At 34.5% G+C, this 17,047-nt stretch overlaps 1 protein-coding gene across 1 annotated transcript in view; it reads right to left on the reverse strand.

Moving 5' to 3' along the window:
* The window catches only part of ROBO2 (roundabout guidance receptor 2), a 518,554-nt gene extending 501,991 nt beyond the window's left edge, over positions 1–16,563 (reverse strand). The window contains exon 1 of the mRNA XM_060149063.1: positions 16,200–16,563. Coding sequence (XP_060005046.1) covers positions 16,200–16,563 — 364 coding nt within the window. The remainder of the gene's footprint in view (positions 1–16,199) is intronic.
* Between the last annotated feature and the right edge of the window lie 484 nt (positions 16,564–17,047).

A 17,047-nucleotide genomic window follows, 5' to 3' on the forward strand; every position in this document is an offset into this window, starting at 1 on the left:
TATTGTAAAGCAACTATACTCCAATTAAAAAAATGTATTTATAATCAGAAAAAAAAGTAGAAAAATAAAAGACAAAATAAGGAAAAATAAAACAAAGAAACAAACAAAAAGACACACACAGTAGAAAGGGTTTTTTTTAGTAATTTAGATAACATGGGTCCAGAAAGAAGAGCAATGTTATGTTGGTCTAATATATGCCTGCTTATGTGTATAATTATGAAATTAATTTCATATAATTATGAAAATATTTCAGTAAAAGACAAACATGCATTTTAGCTAATAAAATATTTTATACACTACGTGTAAGTCAAATACATCTCAAAAATTAGCTGCTTTGCTTCATATACTTCTTTTAGAGAAACAAAACAAAATCCAATTTATATACTAGAAATTTATATTTGTTTACATTAAACTTCAAGAGACTAGAAACACTGATCCAGAATATACATACTTTTGCAAAAAAAATTTACCTTAGACCTGAATGCCTAAAAGAAAAATGACTTAATTACGTGGTGACAAGGTGACTAGGGACTGCATAGATGTGGATCCATGATCAGTTAAATCCTCAAAAGACTAGACGATTAAGGAAAATCTTCAGTTTATCAGCAATATTATCAATTACTTGTTGTCGACCAGAATTTGCTTGAAGAAATGGTGAAAAAGAAAGAAAAAAATAATATTATCTGAGATAAGAAAAAAGGTTTTTTTCACAGACTGGGGGAATGGCCAGTTAAAAAGACTACTGCTCGGGCTTCCCTGGTGGCACAGAGGTTGAGAATCTGCCTGCCGATGCACAGAGGTTGAGAGTCCGCCTGCCGATGCAGGGGTCACAGGTTTGAGCCCTGGTCTGGGAAGATCCCACATGCCGCGGAGCAACTGGGCTCGTGAGCCACAACTACTGAGCCTGTGCGTCGGGAGCCTGTGCTCCGCAACAAGAGAGGCCGTGATAGTGAGAGTCCTGCGCACCGCGATGAAGAGTGGCCCCCAGTTGCCGCAACTAGAGAGAGCCCTCGCACAGAAACGAAGACCCAACACAGCCAAAAATAAATAAATAAATAAATTTTAAAAAAAAACAGACTACTGCTCAATTACTTGATATCCAAGGTTGGCTCCTGTCAGTTTCTGGAATCCAAACATATATGATCTGTTGGAAATATCTTTTTTCAATGAACTTTGTCCAGTAGTCGCATGCAAACCGTCTATAGTAGCTCAGTTAGATTTCCACTTTTCTGGAGGACGAATGATCTAGTCTAATCCCCTCACCTTAAATTCAAGAAAAGAGACCCAGAGAGGTTAAAAGCTTTGCCAAAATTATAGAACTAGTTAATAGGAGAACAGGGCCAGAACCTGGTCCTTTCTGGGAAAAGAAATTCCCCAAATTATCTTTCCTCTCCATTGCTGTCTGATGAAATTGGCTCTCTCATTTGTCATCTCAGGCCTGCCTCTCATCAACTGGGGGCTTTGGTTAAGTCAGTTTATGTCTCAAGGCCTCAGTTTCTACATCTGAACAACAAGGGGACTGATGATCTCTAAGGTTCCTCCAACCTGCCAGCTTCTTCATGCACGGTTTTTTTGATGACCTGATTCACCCAAAGGTTGCTTTTTTTTTTTTTTCTGATTTAGTCCTACATCCATTTCTTATGAGAAAGCTTCCATTAATGCCCCTGTAATTAACATCAAACCCAAATGGAATGAATGGGAGATTTTCTTATGCACAGGATAAGGACCCTTAAATAAGAATGAATAATGATAATATTTCCCAGAAGACACTATGGCAGCCCTCAAGCATGATTAACTACACCACTCCTTGTCTTTCTTTCTCCATAGAAATAGAACAGTTCATTTGCATGTCATCTGATATAAAGAGAGATCCTAGCATATAATGGGTTATTACCATTGGGTACTTCATTAGTAAAGCTTTTCCTTATGATGTGACAGAAAAAAGAAAGACAAAGTAAATTGAGAGATGTAAATTCTTACATCTCTATTAATGACAGACACATATGAAGATTAGATTCTATCAGCTTATCCATCAATCCTAAAGAACCAAACAAGTAGTTAGGAAGGATTTTGCAAGTTGACCCCTTTCTAGGTAGTCCTGTTTAACAATAGGCTTTTGAGAGAAGCTGCTTTTAAAAGAAAATCTTATATGAATATTAAACACAGCATCTTCCTCCTTCTTTTAAGAATATTCAAAGCAGATCCAGGAAGAAAACAAAAATAAATCAGTCTTTCTATCAAGCTACTCTTGAATCTGTACATGTGGGTCCTGGGGAATTATATGTTATAAACGAGGGGTTGGACTACAAAATGCAATTAATTTAATTGCTTATAATCTCAAGGGATTTCAAGATAAGATGTGTAAGACATATGCGTAAGTGAGATTTTTCCAAGGACTTTTCATGAAACATGATAATACTAAATTTAAGGAAATCATTTCTACTTTATGGAATTCCTTGTGAATAATAAAGTGATGAGACTAAATAAGTCACCAGTACTTAGTTTTGTTATCTTGTTTCATTATTATGAAGACTGATTTTTCCTTTGAGGTAAAACATAAGGTAAAGCTATAAGAAAATATATAGTTGTACGTAATTTTTTAGGTTCTCTTCTGACTACACCATCATATTGGCCTTGGTTTGCCTATAATTCCCTAAAAATCCCAAGAAAGAACACGTACACCATAATTATTGTCTGGCATGCTGAGGCAAAACCTGCAGCTTCCATACACTGGTCCTTTTCTTTCCTCAAGGGTCACATGGAACAAATATATTCTCTCTTTGGGATGACAGCTCTTGATGTGCTTGGTGAGAACTACCGGCCCTACCCATGTCTTCATTGTTCCTCAATAATAATCCCAATTCCTTCCGCTTTTTCTGCTTGTGACAGTCTTAAATCCTTACTCTTTCTCTTCTAGTGGTATTCCAGTTTTAATGGTAAATTTAAACTGGTACTCAGAACTATTAACAATATTCCACCCATAGTTTTAGCAGAAAAAAAATCAAGCTGGATCACATTTCTTAATCTGAACTATTAATGCAGTTTAGAGTAAGAGACTTTTTTGGCAGCTTTATACAATAAGAGACCCTGTTCATTAGGTCAAGTACTGGGGACTCTTTATTCTTAGGAACAACCACTCCCCTCTTACTTTAACACCCCCACTTCTTTCCCCCCCAATAAAAAAAATCCTATAATTAAACTCAAAAACCATGATGGAGCAAAAATCAAAAATAGAAAAAGAAATTCACAGAACTGTATGTAGAACATACCACAAGTTGTATTTAATTAATTTCAAACAGTGAATCTGAATAAGTGAATTTTAAAGAAATTTGGAAAAATCTGAATTCATCAAAGTTTAAGCAAAACACTTAACATTTAAAAGTCATAAAATAAATTATTAGTTTTTAATAAGACATTTTTATATACTTATGTTTACTTAAGGTAGTTAGCTTATTTGTTTTAAACTTTTATTTTGAAATAATTATAAATTCACAGGAAGTTGTAAAGATAGTACAGAGATGCCCCCTGTACCCTTTACCCAGTTTCCCCTCAGTGGTTACATCTTACATAATGATACCAAAAACAGGATTGACATTGATACAATGCATGTGCTTCTATGTCATTTTATCACATGTATATTTGTGTAACCATTATCACAACCAAGATACACAACTGTTTCATCATTACAAAGATCACCCTCTTGCTCTCCCCTCATAAACACACCCATGGCTCTCTCCCCACCATCCCTAACCCTTGGCAACCAGTAATCTCTTTTCCATCACTATAAATTTGTCATTATGAGGAGGTTATATAGATGGAACCATACAGTATGTAGCCTTTTGAAATGGCTTTCTTCACTCAGCATAATGCCCTCAAGATCTCTCTAAGTCATTGTGCCTATCAATAATTCATTCCTGTTTATTGTTGAGTAGTATTCCGTGGTATATATATAACATGGTTTATTTAACCATTCACCTATTGAGAGACATTTTAATTGTCGTTTCCATTTTTTTTTTTGCTTTTACAAATAAAACTGCTTTAAAGTTGTGTACAGGCTTTTGTGCAGATTAAGTTATCATTTCTCTTAGCTAAGTGCCCAGGAGTGCAAATGTATGGTAAATGTACATTCAGTGTTTTAAGAAATTGTCAAACTATTTTGAAAAGTGACTGTACAATTTTACACTCCTACCAGTAATGAATGAGAGATCACGATTTTGTATTTTGGCTGTTCTAAATGGTAGGTAGTGATTGTTCATCATAGTCTATTTTAACGTGCATTCCCCTAAGGCTAGTGATTTTTAACATCTCTTCAAGTGCTTATTTCCCTGCCATACATCCTCTTGGTGAAATGTCTCTTTATGTCTTATGCCCTTTTTGCTAACTGGATTATTTGTTTTATTTAATGTTGAGCTTTGAGAGATCTTTATACATTTTAGGTACGAATCTTTGGTCAGATATATGTTGTTCGCAAGTATGTTCTCCTCGTATTTAACTTGTCTTTTTATCCTCTTGACAAGATCTTTCAGAGAATAAAAATTTCTCATCATAATGATGTCAAATTGATTTATTTTATCTTTTTGGTTTGTGCTTTGGTATCATGTCTAAGAACTCTTTACCAAGCCCAAGGTATCAAAGATTTTTGTCCTATTTTCTAAAAGTTTTATAAATTTTATGATTTACATTTAAATATTTAATCCATTTTTAATTCATTTTTGTATAATGTTTGAACTGTAACTTGAGCTTCTTTTATTGCCTTTGAATATCCAATTGCTCTAAGTTACCATTTATTGAAAAAACAATTCTTCCTCCTTTAATCAATTTTTAAATTAAAACTGGAGTTATTTGAAAGCCAAACTGACCATTGTTAACATTAAGTACTGAACTTAGAAAGAAACTATCAAAGTTAGCAAATTTCTACAAATATGGCCACGAGATAATGCATGTTAATATGTTAATAACTTCTAAAGAACTCGAGAAAATACTGTAAGGGTATCATTGCTATTAGCATACTCCCTTTTTTTTAATATAAAACTTAGTCAAGTTATCTTTAGATATTAAATGATAGATAACTCTTCTTATAAATTTGATTCTTAAGCTCCAAGCTGCTTTGGCCTGCAAACATGTCAGTAAGACCTGAAAGTGATGGATCTTCCTGATACTGATATTTGACAACTAGGAACTGTACAGAGAAAATCAAATTACTTGAATAAACTAATGAGCTCTTAAATGTCAATATATAACTAAATTAAAAAAAAAGAAAAGCTTACTCTTTCTGTTGTTTGTTTCCTTTAGTACCCCATGAATCACAGAATTTTAGCACCAAAATGAAGCTTTAGACTTCATGTGGTCCAGCATTCTCATTGTATGTATACAACTGGATAACCATTTCTGGATAGAATACCTAAAATAAATGTTAATGATTTCTTCTAAGTGTCAAATGGTTTTGTTTGTTTAAATGAATCAATGAGACCACTTAGCATGGTAGTTAAGAAAGCAAACTCTAGGCAAAGGCTGTCTGGGTTCATATCCTGACTCTTCTTACTGTGCAAAAATTGCTAAGTTAACAAAGATTTGGCCTCAGATATAATAGAGAGAAAATAATAAGTTGTTTTGAGAATTATGCTCAAAGTAAATTATAAATATAAAACACTTAGGAAAAAATCCTGGCATTTAGTGATTATTTTTACTGACTTTCCACTTATAGAAATCATTTAACCTGGTCCATATTTCTCTTGGCAAAATCAGTATTTTCTTCCTCTGAATTCCCACATGTTCAGGTGTTCTTTACTCTAGGATTTACATTTTATACCATCTTGAACATTCTTTGATGGAATGAGTCATCTCTTGTTCTGTTTTTTGTTTCTGAGGTAAAAAAAAACCATAGGTAACATAAAATGTACCATCTCAATCATTTTTAAGTGTACAGTTCAGTAGTGTTAAGTATATTCACATTGCTGTGCAAGAGATATCCAGGACTTTTTCATCTTGCAAAACTGAAACTCTATACTTATTAAACAACTCTTGTTTTAAATATCAGTATCTTCAGCACCTAGCTGAGTACCTAGCAATTAGAAAGTACTGTCCAAAAATGTAGCAAACTAAATTTATATCATCCCTTGGACCACAAACTCATTTCTTAAATTTGTATCAATTCTCCTTTGAAATGCCATCTCCTATCTTTCAGGTATCAATTTAATTCATCAAAGTAATTCAACCTTCTTCTTACCATACCCTAATTTGTAATAGATCTCCTACCTTCACACTCTTCCATGTTCTAATCCACCTTATACTGCCTTTAACATATCCCCTTTCATACCTTACAAGTAACATTCCCAAATCAAAAAAACATTGAAGGCTCCCTCAGGTCTTCTAGGATAATGTGCAAGCTCCTTAGTTTGTTTAATTATGACCAATCTCTACTTCCCTATTTAAATTATCTCCCTCTACTCTCCTACATACGTTCTCCAATTCAACAATACAGTAATTACTCCCCACACTGGCCAATCACACACAGCCTCAGGTCTTTGCTTTTACACTTCTCTCCAGTTTTCTAAGGCCACTTTCCATTCATATTCATCCAGAAGCATTTGATGTCACTTCTTCTTCTAATGCCTGTGGCATGTCCTGTCTGAGGGCCTTTACCCCACACCACAGTAGAAGGTGAGCTGTTACTTGATGAGGTTTCCCAGGCTTCTCACTTATAACACAAGCACCATTGAAGGCATGGATCTCTTAAGCTGCTTTTTACTCCTAATGCCTAAGAAAGCCAGTAAAGACTTTTGAATAGATTTAAGGAAAAACACTGAACATCCTCATTCAATGTGAATAAGCAGAAAAAGCAAGTAGGAGGAGAGTGAAGCAGGTTGATATATATATATGTATACATAACAGTCTATATTGAATACGACATCATGAAAGTAAAATAGTCATGTTACCTTTCCATAATTTTACAGTTTATATATAAAAACTGTAAAGTTTGTGCCAAAGTCTTTGTACAGACTTAGATGTTAGATAACCACATAAAAAACTTAATGATTGTCTTTATAAATAATAAGTACTTGTATCACTGGAAAATGGCCTGATTATCAGAAAAAGGTATATGTGATAAAAAGAGCCCTCTTCTTCTTAGATGTTACTTTAGACTCAGTTTCTAGGCCCTACTTGTGATGCTACTTAAAGGGCCAATGGCGTAGGCCAATCGGACTTTTCTTGCTGCCTGTAACCCAGGCTGACACCCTTGCTTGCAGGCTTTGTGAGGATCAACTTTTTAACAGGCTTAGGCTAACCATTGAGTAAGTGACCATGGGCTATTTTGGGTGGTAGAATTTCTGCAAAAACAAAAAAGCAAGACAAAATAAACATACAAAAACTTATTGGAATTCACCAGATTCTGGGCCTATATATCTGTCTGTCACATCCTCAAAGCACCTGCCTCTCTTACAATCCTTGCCTGACTTCTCTCCAAGGGTCAGAGACACTACTGATGTCTGAGCAGCCCCAGAAGGGTAGCGCTAGGGAACTTCAGAGAGTTTACAGAAATCCTAAACAGGGGCCCAATATTGTTTTCCTAGATTACTTCTTGTAAAACGTATACTCTATTGACAAAAATGTATGCATATCTCCTAATTAAGAAAGAGGTGGTTGAAAATGTTGTGTTTGCATTTGAGAATCTCCTAAGAGGAAAACCAATTCCAATGATTTAGAGTGTAAAGAATATGTTGATTCCTCAATTGAACCTCTCATCCTTTAGCAGTTAAGTCACAGGCTGTTACAGACTTCTAAAGAAGAAGAAATTTCCAGAGTTGAACAAAATTTCACCTGTCGTTTTTACTTCTGTACTCCTCTAAAGAGCTTAACACATACACTGACTCATGCATGAAAAAAGTGCAACCCCCTTTATGTAATTATAGAAACCTTGTGGGAGCTGCTTCAGAATTAAACAATGTGTATTATAATTATCAGAAACAAATTCAACCTAACGAAGGAAAATTGGAGACCTGTCTTTCTGATGAAACTCATATCTTGAGAGAAAAGCATACACGTTGCTGCACAAAATTACGTTTCCTAACTACAGCGTCAACCTATATACATTTTCAGTAGAATCAATTTATATTTACAAACCAGCTGAAATCGAATAAATTGAAGGTTTATAGGTGGGAAACCCTCCAAACCATAAATAGTCTTTTCTTACTTTTATCTAAAAAAAAATTCTGAGATTGAAAACAAGAGCTGAACTCAACAAGTTTTGTCTTAATACACCTTAGTATCCCTATGAATATGTTGGGCTATCATTCCATGGATAGGATTTACATGTTGGCAGAGTTCAGGATTAAACTGTTTTGGGAAATAGTCTTTGGAAAAGCAGAGAACATCAAGATTCCTCTTTCTCTTATTTATGTGCTTTCCTTGGAATCAGAGTTAATTCAGGCTAATTTTAGTGAACGGCAACTTGAGACTTGTAAAGGGAGAGGGGTTGAATACAGTTAATACAGTTAACAGAAACCTGATATCAAAATACAGCATTACACATATTTAAATAGTTCATAAGCTCAAACATGTACTCCAGGCATAGCAATTTCACACCTCCATTTGTGAAGATTAAAGGAGAGATCTGTATATGAAAGAATCTGATGGAGTATTACACAATTAAAAGGTACACAGACAAAACAGCCCAAGTAACACAGATGTGTGCGTGTGCACACTCATGTACCTTCTAACACTGTTCTCTAATACCAAAAAAATACCAAAACATTTGCTATTGTCTTTTCTTTCTAGTTAAAGATGTTTTAGATTGATTCCCCTATGCCCATACATTCACAGTTTATAATACTTTCAATTGAGTTTACAGATTTCTTTCAAAACAGCCTCGGGCCAACATTGTGGATGCAGGGCAGTACAAATCCACAGAGCACAAACGATATTTGATTCAAATCACTATTTTTTTTTTTTATGGTCTCTTACCAGTGGTTACTCTTGCTGTAAGACAAATGGCCTGTATTAAATTGCTAGGGTTGCCATCACAAAATACCATAGTCTGTGTGGCTTAAACAGCAGAAATTTATTTTCTCACAGTTCTGGAAGCTAAAATCCATGATTAAGGTGTTGGCGGTTTTAATTTCTTCTGAGGTTTCTCCCCTTGCTTGCAGATGGCCACGTTCTCACTGTGTCCCCATATGGTCTTTCCTCTGTGCATGTGCCTCTCTGGTGTCTATGTGTCCAAATGCCCTCTTCTTATAAGGCCACCAGTTAGTATAGATTAGGACCCACCCTAACAACTGTATTTTAATTTACTCCTTTAAAGACCCAATCTACCAACACAGTCAGATTCTGAGGTACTAGGGATTAGAGCTTCAATATATGAATTTGGGGGGGATACAATTTAGCGCATAACATGGCCCAAGTACATTAAGGTATGAGTGGTTGTCTGTATACTCTCCCCCCAAATTCTCTGCATTCTCTCTTGAAATTTGTAGAAATACAAACAGAGGAATCATGAAAAAGCCAGTAGCTCTTATATTCTTCTTAGTCAAAATCTATGAATATCAGTTCCAATTGACTAGTTGCCTCTTACGCATTTAAATAGATACATTCGTTTGTTTTAGGAAAGTTGAGTCATGACAGCAGCTCTTTTTTTCCCTACTCCTGGAATTACTTAATCAACTTCTATTATAATCACCATTAATTTCTTATTCTAAACCTTCCTAGTAAATGAAAGAAAAACAAACAAACAAACGTTAAGACCTTTGAAAGGAAAAATAACCTGGGAACAGGAAAGGTTATGTCAATTATTCTCAGAAAAGATAATGTCATCTCCTGAGAAACCAGAATACTGTCCTCTTTCAGGACAAATAAAAATGTGGCAGAAAGTGAAGTAAGGTTCAAACAGCAAGACTATCCAACTTAATTGGGGCCAAAGTCAACACGGTTTGGTAAGAAGTTTTATAAGGGGAAGTGATTTCAGAATTTATTTCATCAATTCATACTACTTGAATTAAATAACTAGGTCAAAGAAAAAGAAACTTCATGACCATTCAGTGGCTTTACAGAGTTAATTATTTTATATTTTTAATTAATTAAATCTTATCTTAAAATATGGACATATAACCCAAGGAAGTATAACATGCCAGCAGTCAATAATATTTATCAAATACTGGCAATGTTTCTAGCTGTGCCTTGTACTAAGAGCGGAGTTGGATACAGTTAATTCAATAACACTAATAAATATTTTTATCTACACCTAAAAGTTACCTATAAGTCCCTTAAAAAGTTGAGTTACCATATAACTAAGCAACTCCACTCTTAGATATATACCCAAGAGAATACCCAAATGAAACCATATGTCACACAAAAACTTGTACAAGAATATTCATAGCAGCATTATTCGTAAAAGACAAAAAATGGAAACAACCCAAATTTCCATCAACATATGAGTGAATGGATAAAATGTGGTATATCCACACAATAGAATATTATTCAGCAGTGTAAAGAAATGAAATACTGATACATGCTACAACAAAGATTACCCCTGAAAACATTATACTCAGGAAAAGAAGCTAGTCAAAAAAGACCATGTATTGTATGATTCCATTTACATGACATGTCTAGAATAGGCAAATATATAGAGACAAGATAGTAGACTAGTGTTTGCTTAGGGATGTAGCAGAAGGGTTCCAGGAGAATGAGAATTGGCTGCTAATGGGTATACAGTTTTCTTTATAAGTGACAAAAATGTTCAAATTAGATTGTGGTGTTGGTTGCACAACCCTGTGAATACACTAAAAAACATTAAATTATACACTTTAAATGGGTAAATTATATGTGAACCATACCTCAATAAAGTAATTTTTTTAAAAAAGCTCTCCATGGCTCAGGCTTTTCTGCAATTTAATTTATCTCTGTGTTTTTGGAGCATAAAGGTATTTTGCCTGGATAACATTCATTTACAGCCGCAAGTAAAAAAAGAAAAAAAAATTACATATTTATTAACTTGGAAATATCAATGAAACAATTCACCTTGTGTTCATTTTTAATGCCACCTGTGACCTCTGTTACTAAAGTCAGTCTACTTCTATAACCTCTCTTCCTTGTACAGATAAAACATCAATTTAGTTTTGGGTTTAAAGCAGGATCATTATGTCTGTAGAGTGTTCCATAGCTTTGCTGTTCTAGCAATCTGTGACATAAATAATGCAACACCTTTTCCTTCTCTAAATGACTTTCTTGAGGCATGGGTCTTCATACGTGGAAACAAAAAGGAAAAAAAGGATGAAGAAAAGAAAATAAATCACCCCGCAGTCATGGAATTCAATCTATTTCTAGTTCCCCAACTGAATTATGAACCACATCTGTTCTCTTTTGTAGTTGCATCAAAAGCCAACTTTCAAACATTTAGCCATTTTATTTTATTTTTCTCAAAGCAAAGCTAAATCATAGGTAATCTGAAAAGTTCTTGTGTTTTAGTTTTGATTTATAAGTAAGGAAAGGGGAAAAAAAAGACCGGTTTCTAAGTGACCCTTGACCTTTGAACCACAACCTCCTTGCCACTAAAGCGTTCATCACTTCATTTAATCTCCCCTCTCTGCACTGGCGTAGTACAGAGAAAAGGAAACGGAAAAAATAATCTGGGGACTTCATCAATTTTTCATGAATTTTCATTTAGGCCACATCCCCCTCTTACCCTGGTCGATAGATCAAGCTGCTGTCATATATTTACCACCTGGGGCTACAGCTGCCATCTCCAGGCACTGCCACTGACTCAGGCTGCATCACAGGCAGCCACAATCTGCGTGAGGACCCCTGTGCTCCTTCTGCTCCAAACACAGGGAGGCCTGGAGTTCAAACTGAAATCCTATCTGCACCAGCTACGTCTCAGCTCTCTTGGTGGTCCCATTGGAAAACTATGTATTAAATACTTCAGTGCCAAGTGCCTTACTTGTAGAACCTGCAATTCTGTTTTCTAAATATGTAAAAATCACTTTTTTGCCTAAATACCTTCCTTGAGTTAAAGTGATCTAAAAAGTACATTCTGGATTGCTTTTTTTTTCCAAACCAAGAGGGGAAAAAAGCAAATATGTGGTAAGTGATTCAAATCTCCACTGCAGGGATTGGCCCTGAATAGTTTTTTCCTCAATTATGTTGTTCCATTACATAAAAGTGAACTCTGTGTTTAATAAAACAAAAAGAGAATGAATAGAGTATGATAAAAACAGGCTAACTTCTGTACAATCAGTCAAGACAGACGGTTATCAATAAAACTGCTCATATCATATGACAGCAGAAAGCAAGATTGTTGAAATTAAAAATGAAAATCAAGATGAAGCAGAGTCAAAAATTCCAGAACTTTTATCAATAATTATTTCACAATAAAAGTTATAACAAGGTTGTTTGCTACTTATCCATACCACCTAGATATTCCTATATACACCTAAATCAATTTGCAACCGATTTTGACCGCCCCTGAGTTCTTGAAAGAACAGGCAGCACTTGCCACTCCAACTCCACTACCAACTCATTCTTCAGCTGCTGTGCTTTCTTTCTACCCCTAGAGACCACGTATACTTTTTATTTAGACCACCACATGGCATTTGCATTGCCAACCACTTTTTCTTTCTTAAAATTATTTCCTTATTTTTCTTGTCACTCCACTTCCCATGTTCTATCATTCCAATACCTCCTCTGAGCCTCCTGAACTAGACTTTCCTTTGCCCAACATTAAATATTCTTTCCAAACAATGGGAGTGATCGCAGCCCTACACACAGCTTGCCTGGACAATCACATCTATGTCTATCTACTCCCCTGGCTTCAACCTCCATCTGGGAAAGACTTCTCAATTCCAGAAGCTCTTTTCTTAATGGAATATGGCATATTTTTACCTTGATATTTCATTGGCATGTCAAACAATACAACCAAGCTGACTTCACTTTCCTGTTCTCACTAGAGTTATTTCTCCTGTATCTGCCATCCCTTTGGATGGTAGGTATCAGAATATACACAGTCACTCCACCAAAAAACATCTGGGAATCACCCTCTATTCCCCAAACCAACCACAAAGTGATATAATTTCTAAATACGGTTCAAACTATTTCCTTCTTTTAATCCTCACTGCTTTGTTCAGTTTAAAATCTAACATATACTCTTTTCTGAATGATTTCACAGCGTCTTAACTCCGCTCAATTTCAATCATCATTCCTTTAACCCTATCTTCAATTTTCTTTCAAAATTGAAAGGAAAGACTCTCCTTTTACATAACAAAAAGTCTAGATTTTATGATTCAGCACATGCCTATCTTTCTAACTTACACTGCCCACCAACCTCATTATCAAGCTACCTGCAGCTCTCCAAATACATAGTGTTTTTAGGTTTCCATTCTTTCCTTTAACAAATGAAGAAATGGATATGCCATAATTGAGCAATTATGTTGAGTGTCCTAAAATATGAAGGCCAGACATTTATATGACCCACAGCGGTTCCTATCATTTTATAAAAATACACCTTGGTTACCAATAGGATTGACAAATCACAATGCTTTGACCTAAATTTCCATATTAACACATTTTATGAAACACATAAGGAAATGGAGAAGACTGATGAGCTAATGCGAAAGGGACGAGCAACATATAAATGGATATTATTTGATCTTCTGTTGCCTCAAATGGCATGAACTGTTGACAGGGCATTAGAAGAAAGAATTTTATTCACTAGCTAAATCCAATTTAGAACTCTTCTTGTTTTCCTCTCTAGGTCAGAAGTATTTTTTAGCATTTCTCAAAGCTCACTGATTTAAAAATAAAGAAAAATGTAACTGTCATAGTACATTGAAAAAAAATTGTGGTTTAAAATTTTCCCTCTAAAACAGTTTGATTAATTATTAATGATGCAATTAAGAAAGAGAGAAATCCTTTATGTTAAATAAAAGTACAGGATACATGTGTGTTGGGAGCAATTTAACAATGCTAAGGATGAGAATAAAGATAAGTTTATAGCTGTCTAACAATAAAATGACTGGCCAATTTAGATAAACTTTAATATTGAGAAGAAAGTTAGTGAAGGATTAAAAATAGTTATTTGCTTACAATAAATAAGCTACAAAGATATATATAGTACAACACAGGGAATTTAGCCAATATTTTATAATAACTATAAATGGAATTTAACCTTTAAAAATTGTGAATCACTAGGTTGTGTACTTGAAACGGATATAATATTATACAACAACTATACCTCAATTTAAAAAATAAAAAAGTTAATTGCTGCTGAGTGGATAAAAGAAAAACTTTTAATTAAAAGTTCTTTATTTTTATTTATATAAGATGAGCCTGGTTTCATTTGAGCGTTTTTCGAAATATGGTACAATTCTCTCAAACTAAAAATTAGAACAATCATGGTCTGATCTTGAATGCCCCATTAATTTATTGCCTTAGTCTTGGTCACCTAACCATCATGGGTTTCATTTTATCTATAAAAAGAAAGAATAATGCATGTTATATTTACTGTAAAGGGATCTGGTGGGGAAAACAATCAATAGAATTGACATTGAAATATTTCAGTATGTTTGAAATGTTCCAGAAATAAGATATTTCAAAATAAAAATGGACGGTTAGCAGTATTTGTATTCTTGAGGTTCTGTGTATATATTTCAAATCTCACTAAACTGCATTTAATCTAACTGCTTTTTGAAGTAAGTTATAAAAATGAAATTACCTAGCAACTGGCGCAAAATGGCATTGCTAGCAAAAGTTCTAATGCTTATATCTCAAAGTACTTCACATAATAAATTTCTCAAAGCTCATTGATTTAAAACTTTGGGTTTTAGGATTCCTGTAGTCTTTTCCTATTGGACTTACACATTTCAAGCATGGACTGGGTTCCAGATTTCTTGGTACAAAAGCATAAATCAAAAGACTGGATGCGTAAAAGCAAAAGCTTTCATTGTGATAGCTGAATAAGAAATTGTATGATTTTGTTACTAAAAGATGTTTTCATGTATAAAGGTAATGATACACTGTGAGAATTTCAATACACATATACACAAGTTTTATAATTTAGTGTGATACCATATAGCATGTGAGTATAAGTATCAAAGTTAATTGCAGTCATGAGACCATGAACTATTATCCGACACTCTCATCCCAGCTATAAAAAAAAGACTCATGCATCCTGAACTATTTCAATTCTCTTACCTATGAACACCTACTGGTACAAGCAGAAAGTTGAAGAGCACAAACTTTTTTTAAGCTCAGTTATTGCCATCTTATTCACAAATAATTCTTGATAAAGTATTCCTTCAAAATAGAGAATACCAACATAATTACGACACCAAATCCTCACTTATAAACCAGAAAACAAATCTAACATATTTTGAAATTTGTTCTGGAAAACCATCCAGAAAAACAAAGTTATGGACTCAATGATCAAATAGATGCAAAGCCTTGGTGCCTTGATTTACTAGTGCTATTTGGGCTACCTGATTAATAAATAAATATATTTTTAAGTGGCAAAGGCAGGACAAATCCTTAGGTACTGCTGATTACCAAAACTGAGCAAGACCTTCCTCTATATGCACATTTTGTCCCTAAACAGAAATCAGTTCTCGTCTCTGATGAATTTTTTGATAAAAAAATATAGTTGCTGTTGTTGGTATATTTTCCCCTGCATGCCTAGGGTAATGATCCCTGAATTTAGCCTGGAAGTAAAAGAGTTAATATAACCTAAAGAGTATATTCTTTTTAAAGTTGCCCAATAAAAGTTAGATTTAAAAAATATATACATGTATATATAATATATTAGTTATATATAAATAGGTAACAGGAATAGGTACAAAAATGAATTTATACCTTATATTTGATCCCATGTTACACATAAACTTTTTATTTTAACATCGCCAACCTTAATATTTTATTATATCTCTCATTAATAATTCAAATTTTAAATACGACCAGCATCATCGCCGCCTTGCTTTAATATAATATAATATCATAATACCCACATTGCTTCAATATAAATAAATTTACTGCAACACCTTGGCTATACATTATTTTGACAAGCCTTCTTTGCAGAAGGCAAAGTAAAATTATGCAGAGAGTATTGATTGTTGTATTCTATAGGTATTAAGCATCTATGAGAACAAATCAAAGCTTATTAAAAAAAAAAATCAAAGTAAAAGCGCATGCCATTTATGAGATTCATTACGTTTACTTACATGCCACTTCCAGAGATGCATTTCGACTCACTGCTTCACCAAGATAGTTCCTTGCAACACACACGTAGCTTCCTTCATCAGGTTTACTTCTGCGCCCATGCACAATGCGCAAGAAGAATAGGGAACCGCTGGGCAGAAGCATCCTGTGGGACCGGGGATCATCCTTGTCAGTCTCCACCCGCTCGCCATCCTTGTACCACTCAATGGTGGGCGTTGGCCGGCCCTCGGCCTTGCAGTTCAACGTGGTGGGCTCTCCCTTAGAGACAATGACATCGGAAGGGTGCTCCACGATCCGCGGGGGAAAGTCTTCCTGGCGAAGACGAGATCCTACAAAATGTGACAGAATGAAGACAAGCTTTAACATTCCTTATCTATAGCTTTTGTTTCACTTAGGTTCACACTGATAAAATTAAACTATTCAATCATTCAAACTGCACTTACTACTATTTTATTTATGTTTCAGTCTTTTGTTCTTTATGCATCTCGTAAGTCATTCCAAGTCCCTTTTGGAACAAGACAATATAGCAGTAAATTAATACGTTAATTCTAATGAGTTAGTTTTAACATGTTCCATGAGTCAGGACAAATAAAAATAAGCATGAAATTTTCTTTTGGAACCAGTAAGTTGCAATGGGTACTAAGATGAGTAAGGTTAATTTCCTGTCTTCAAAGTGCTTACTATGTACTAGGGGAGAAAGGCAAGTGCTTACAAGTGTACTAGGGGAGAAAGCCAAGTGCCTAAAATACACACATAGAAAACGTTTATCATGCTGGCACTGTGCTATCAGAGTCAACACAAAAAAAGACCTGAACATTATGTACAAATAGTAACTCAATTTAACAGATGA

Source organism: Lagenorhynchus albirostris, chromosome 5, assembly GCF_949774975.1.
Source record: "Lagenorhynchus albirostris chromosome 5, mLagAlb1.1, whole genome shotgun sequence".
NCBI classification, from domain to species: domain Eukaryota; kingdom Metazoa; phylum Chordata; class Mammalia; order Artiodactyla; family Delphinidae; genus Lagenorhynchus; species Lagenorhynchus albirostris.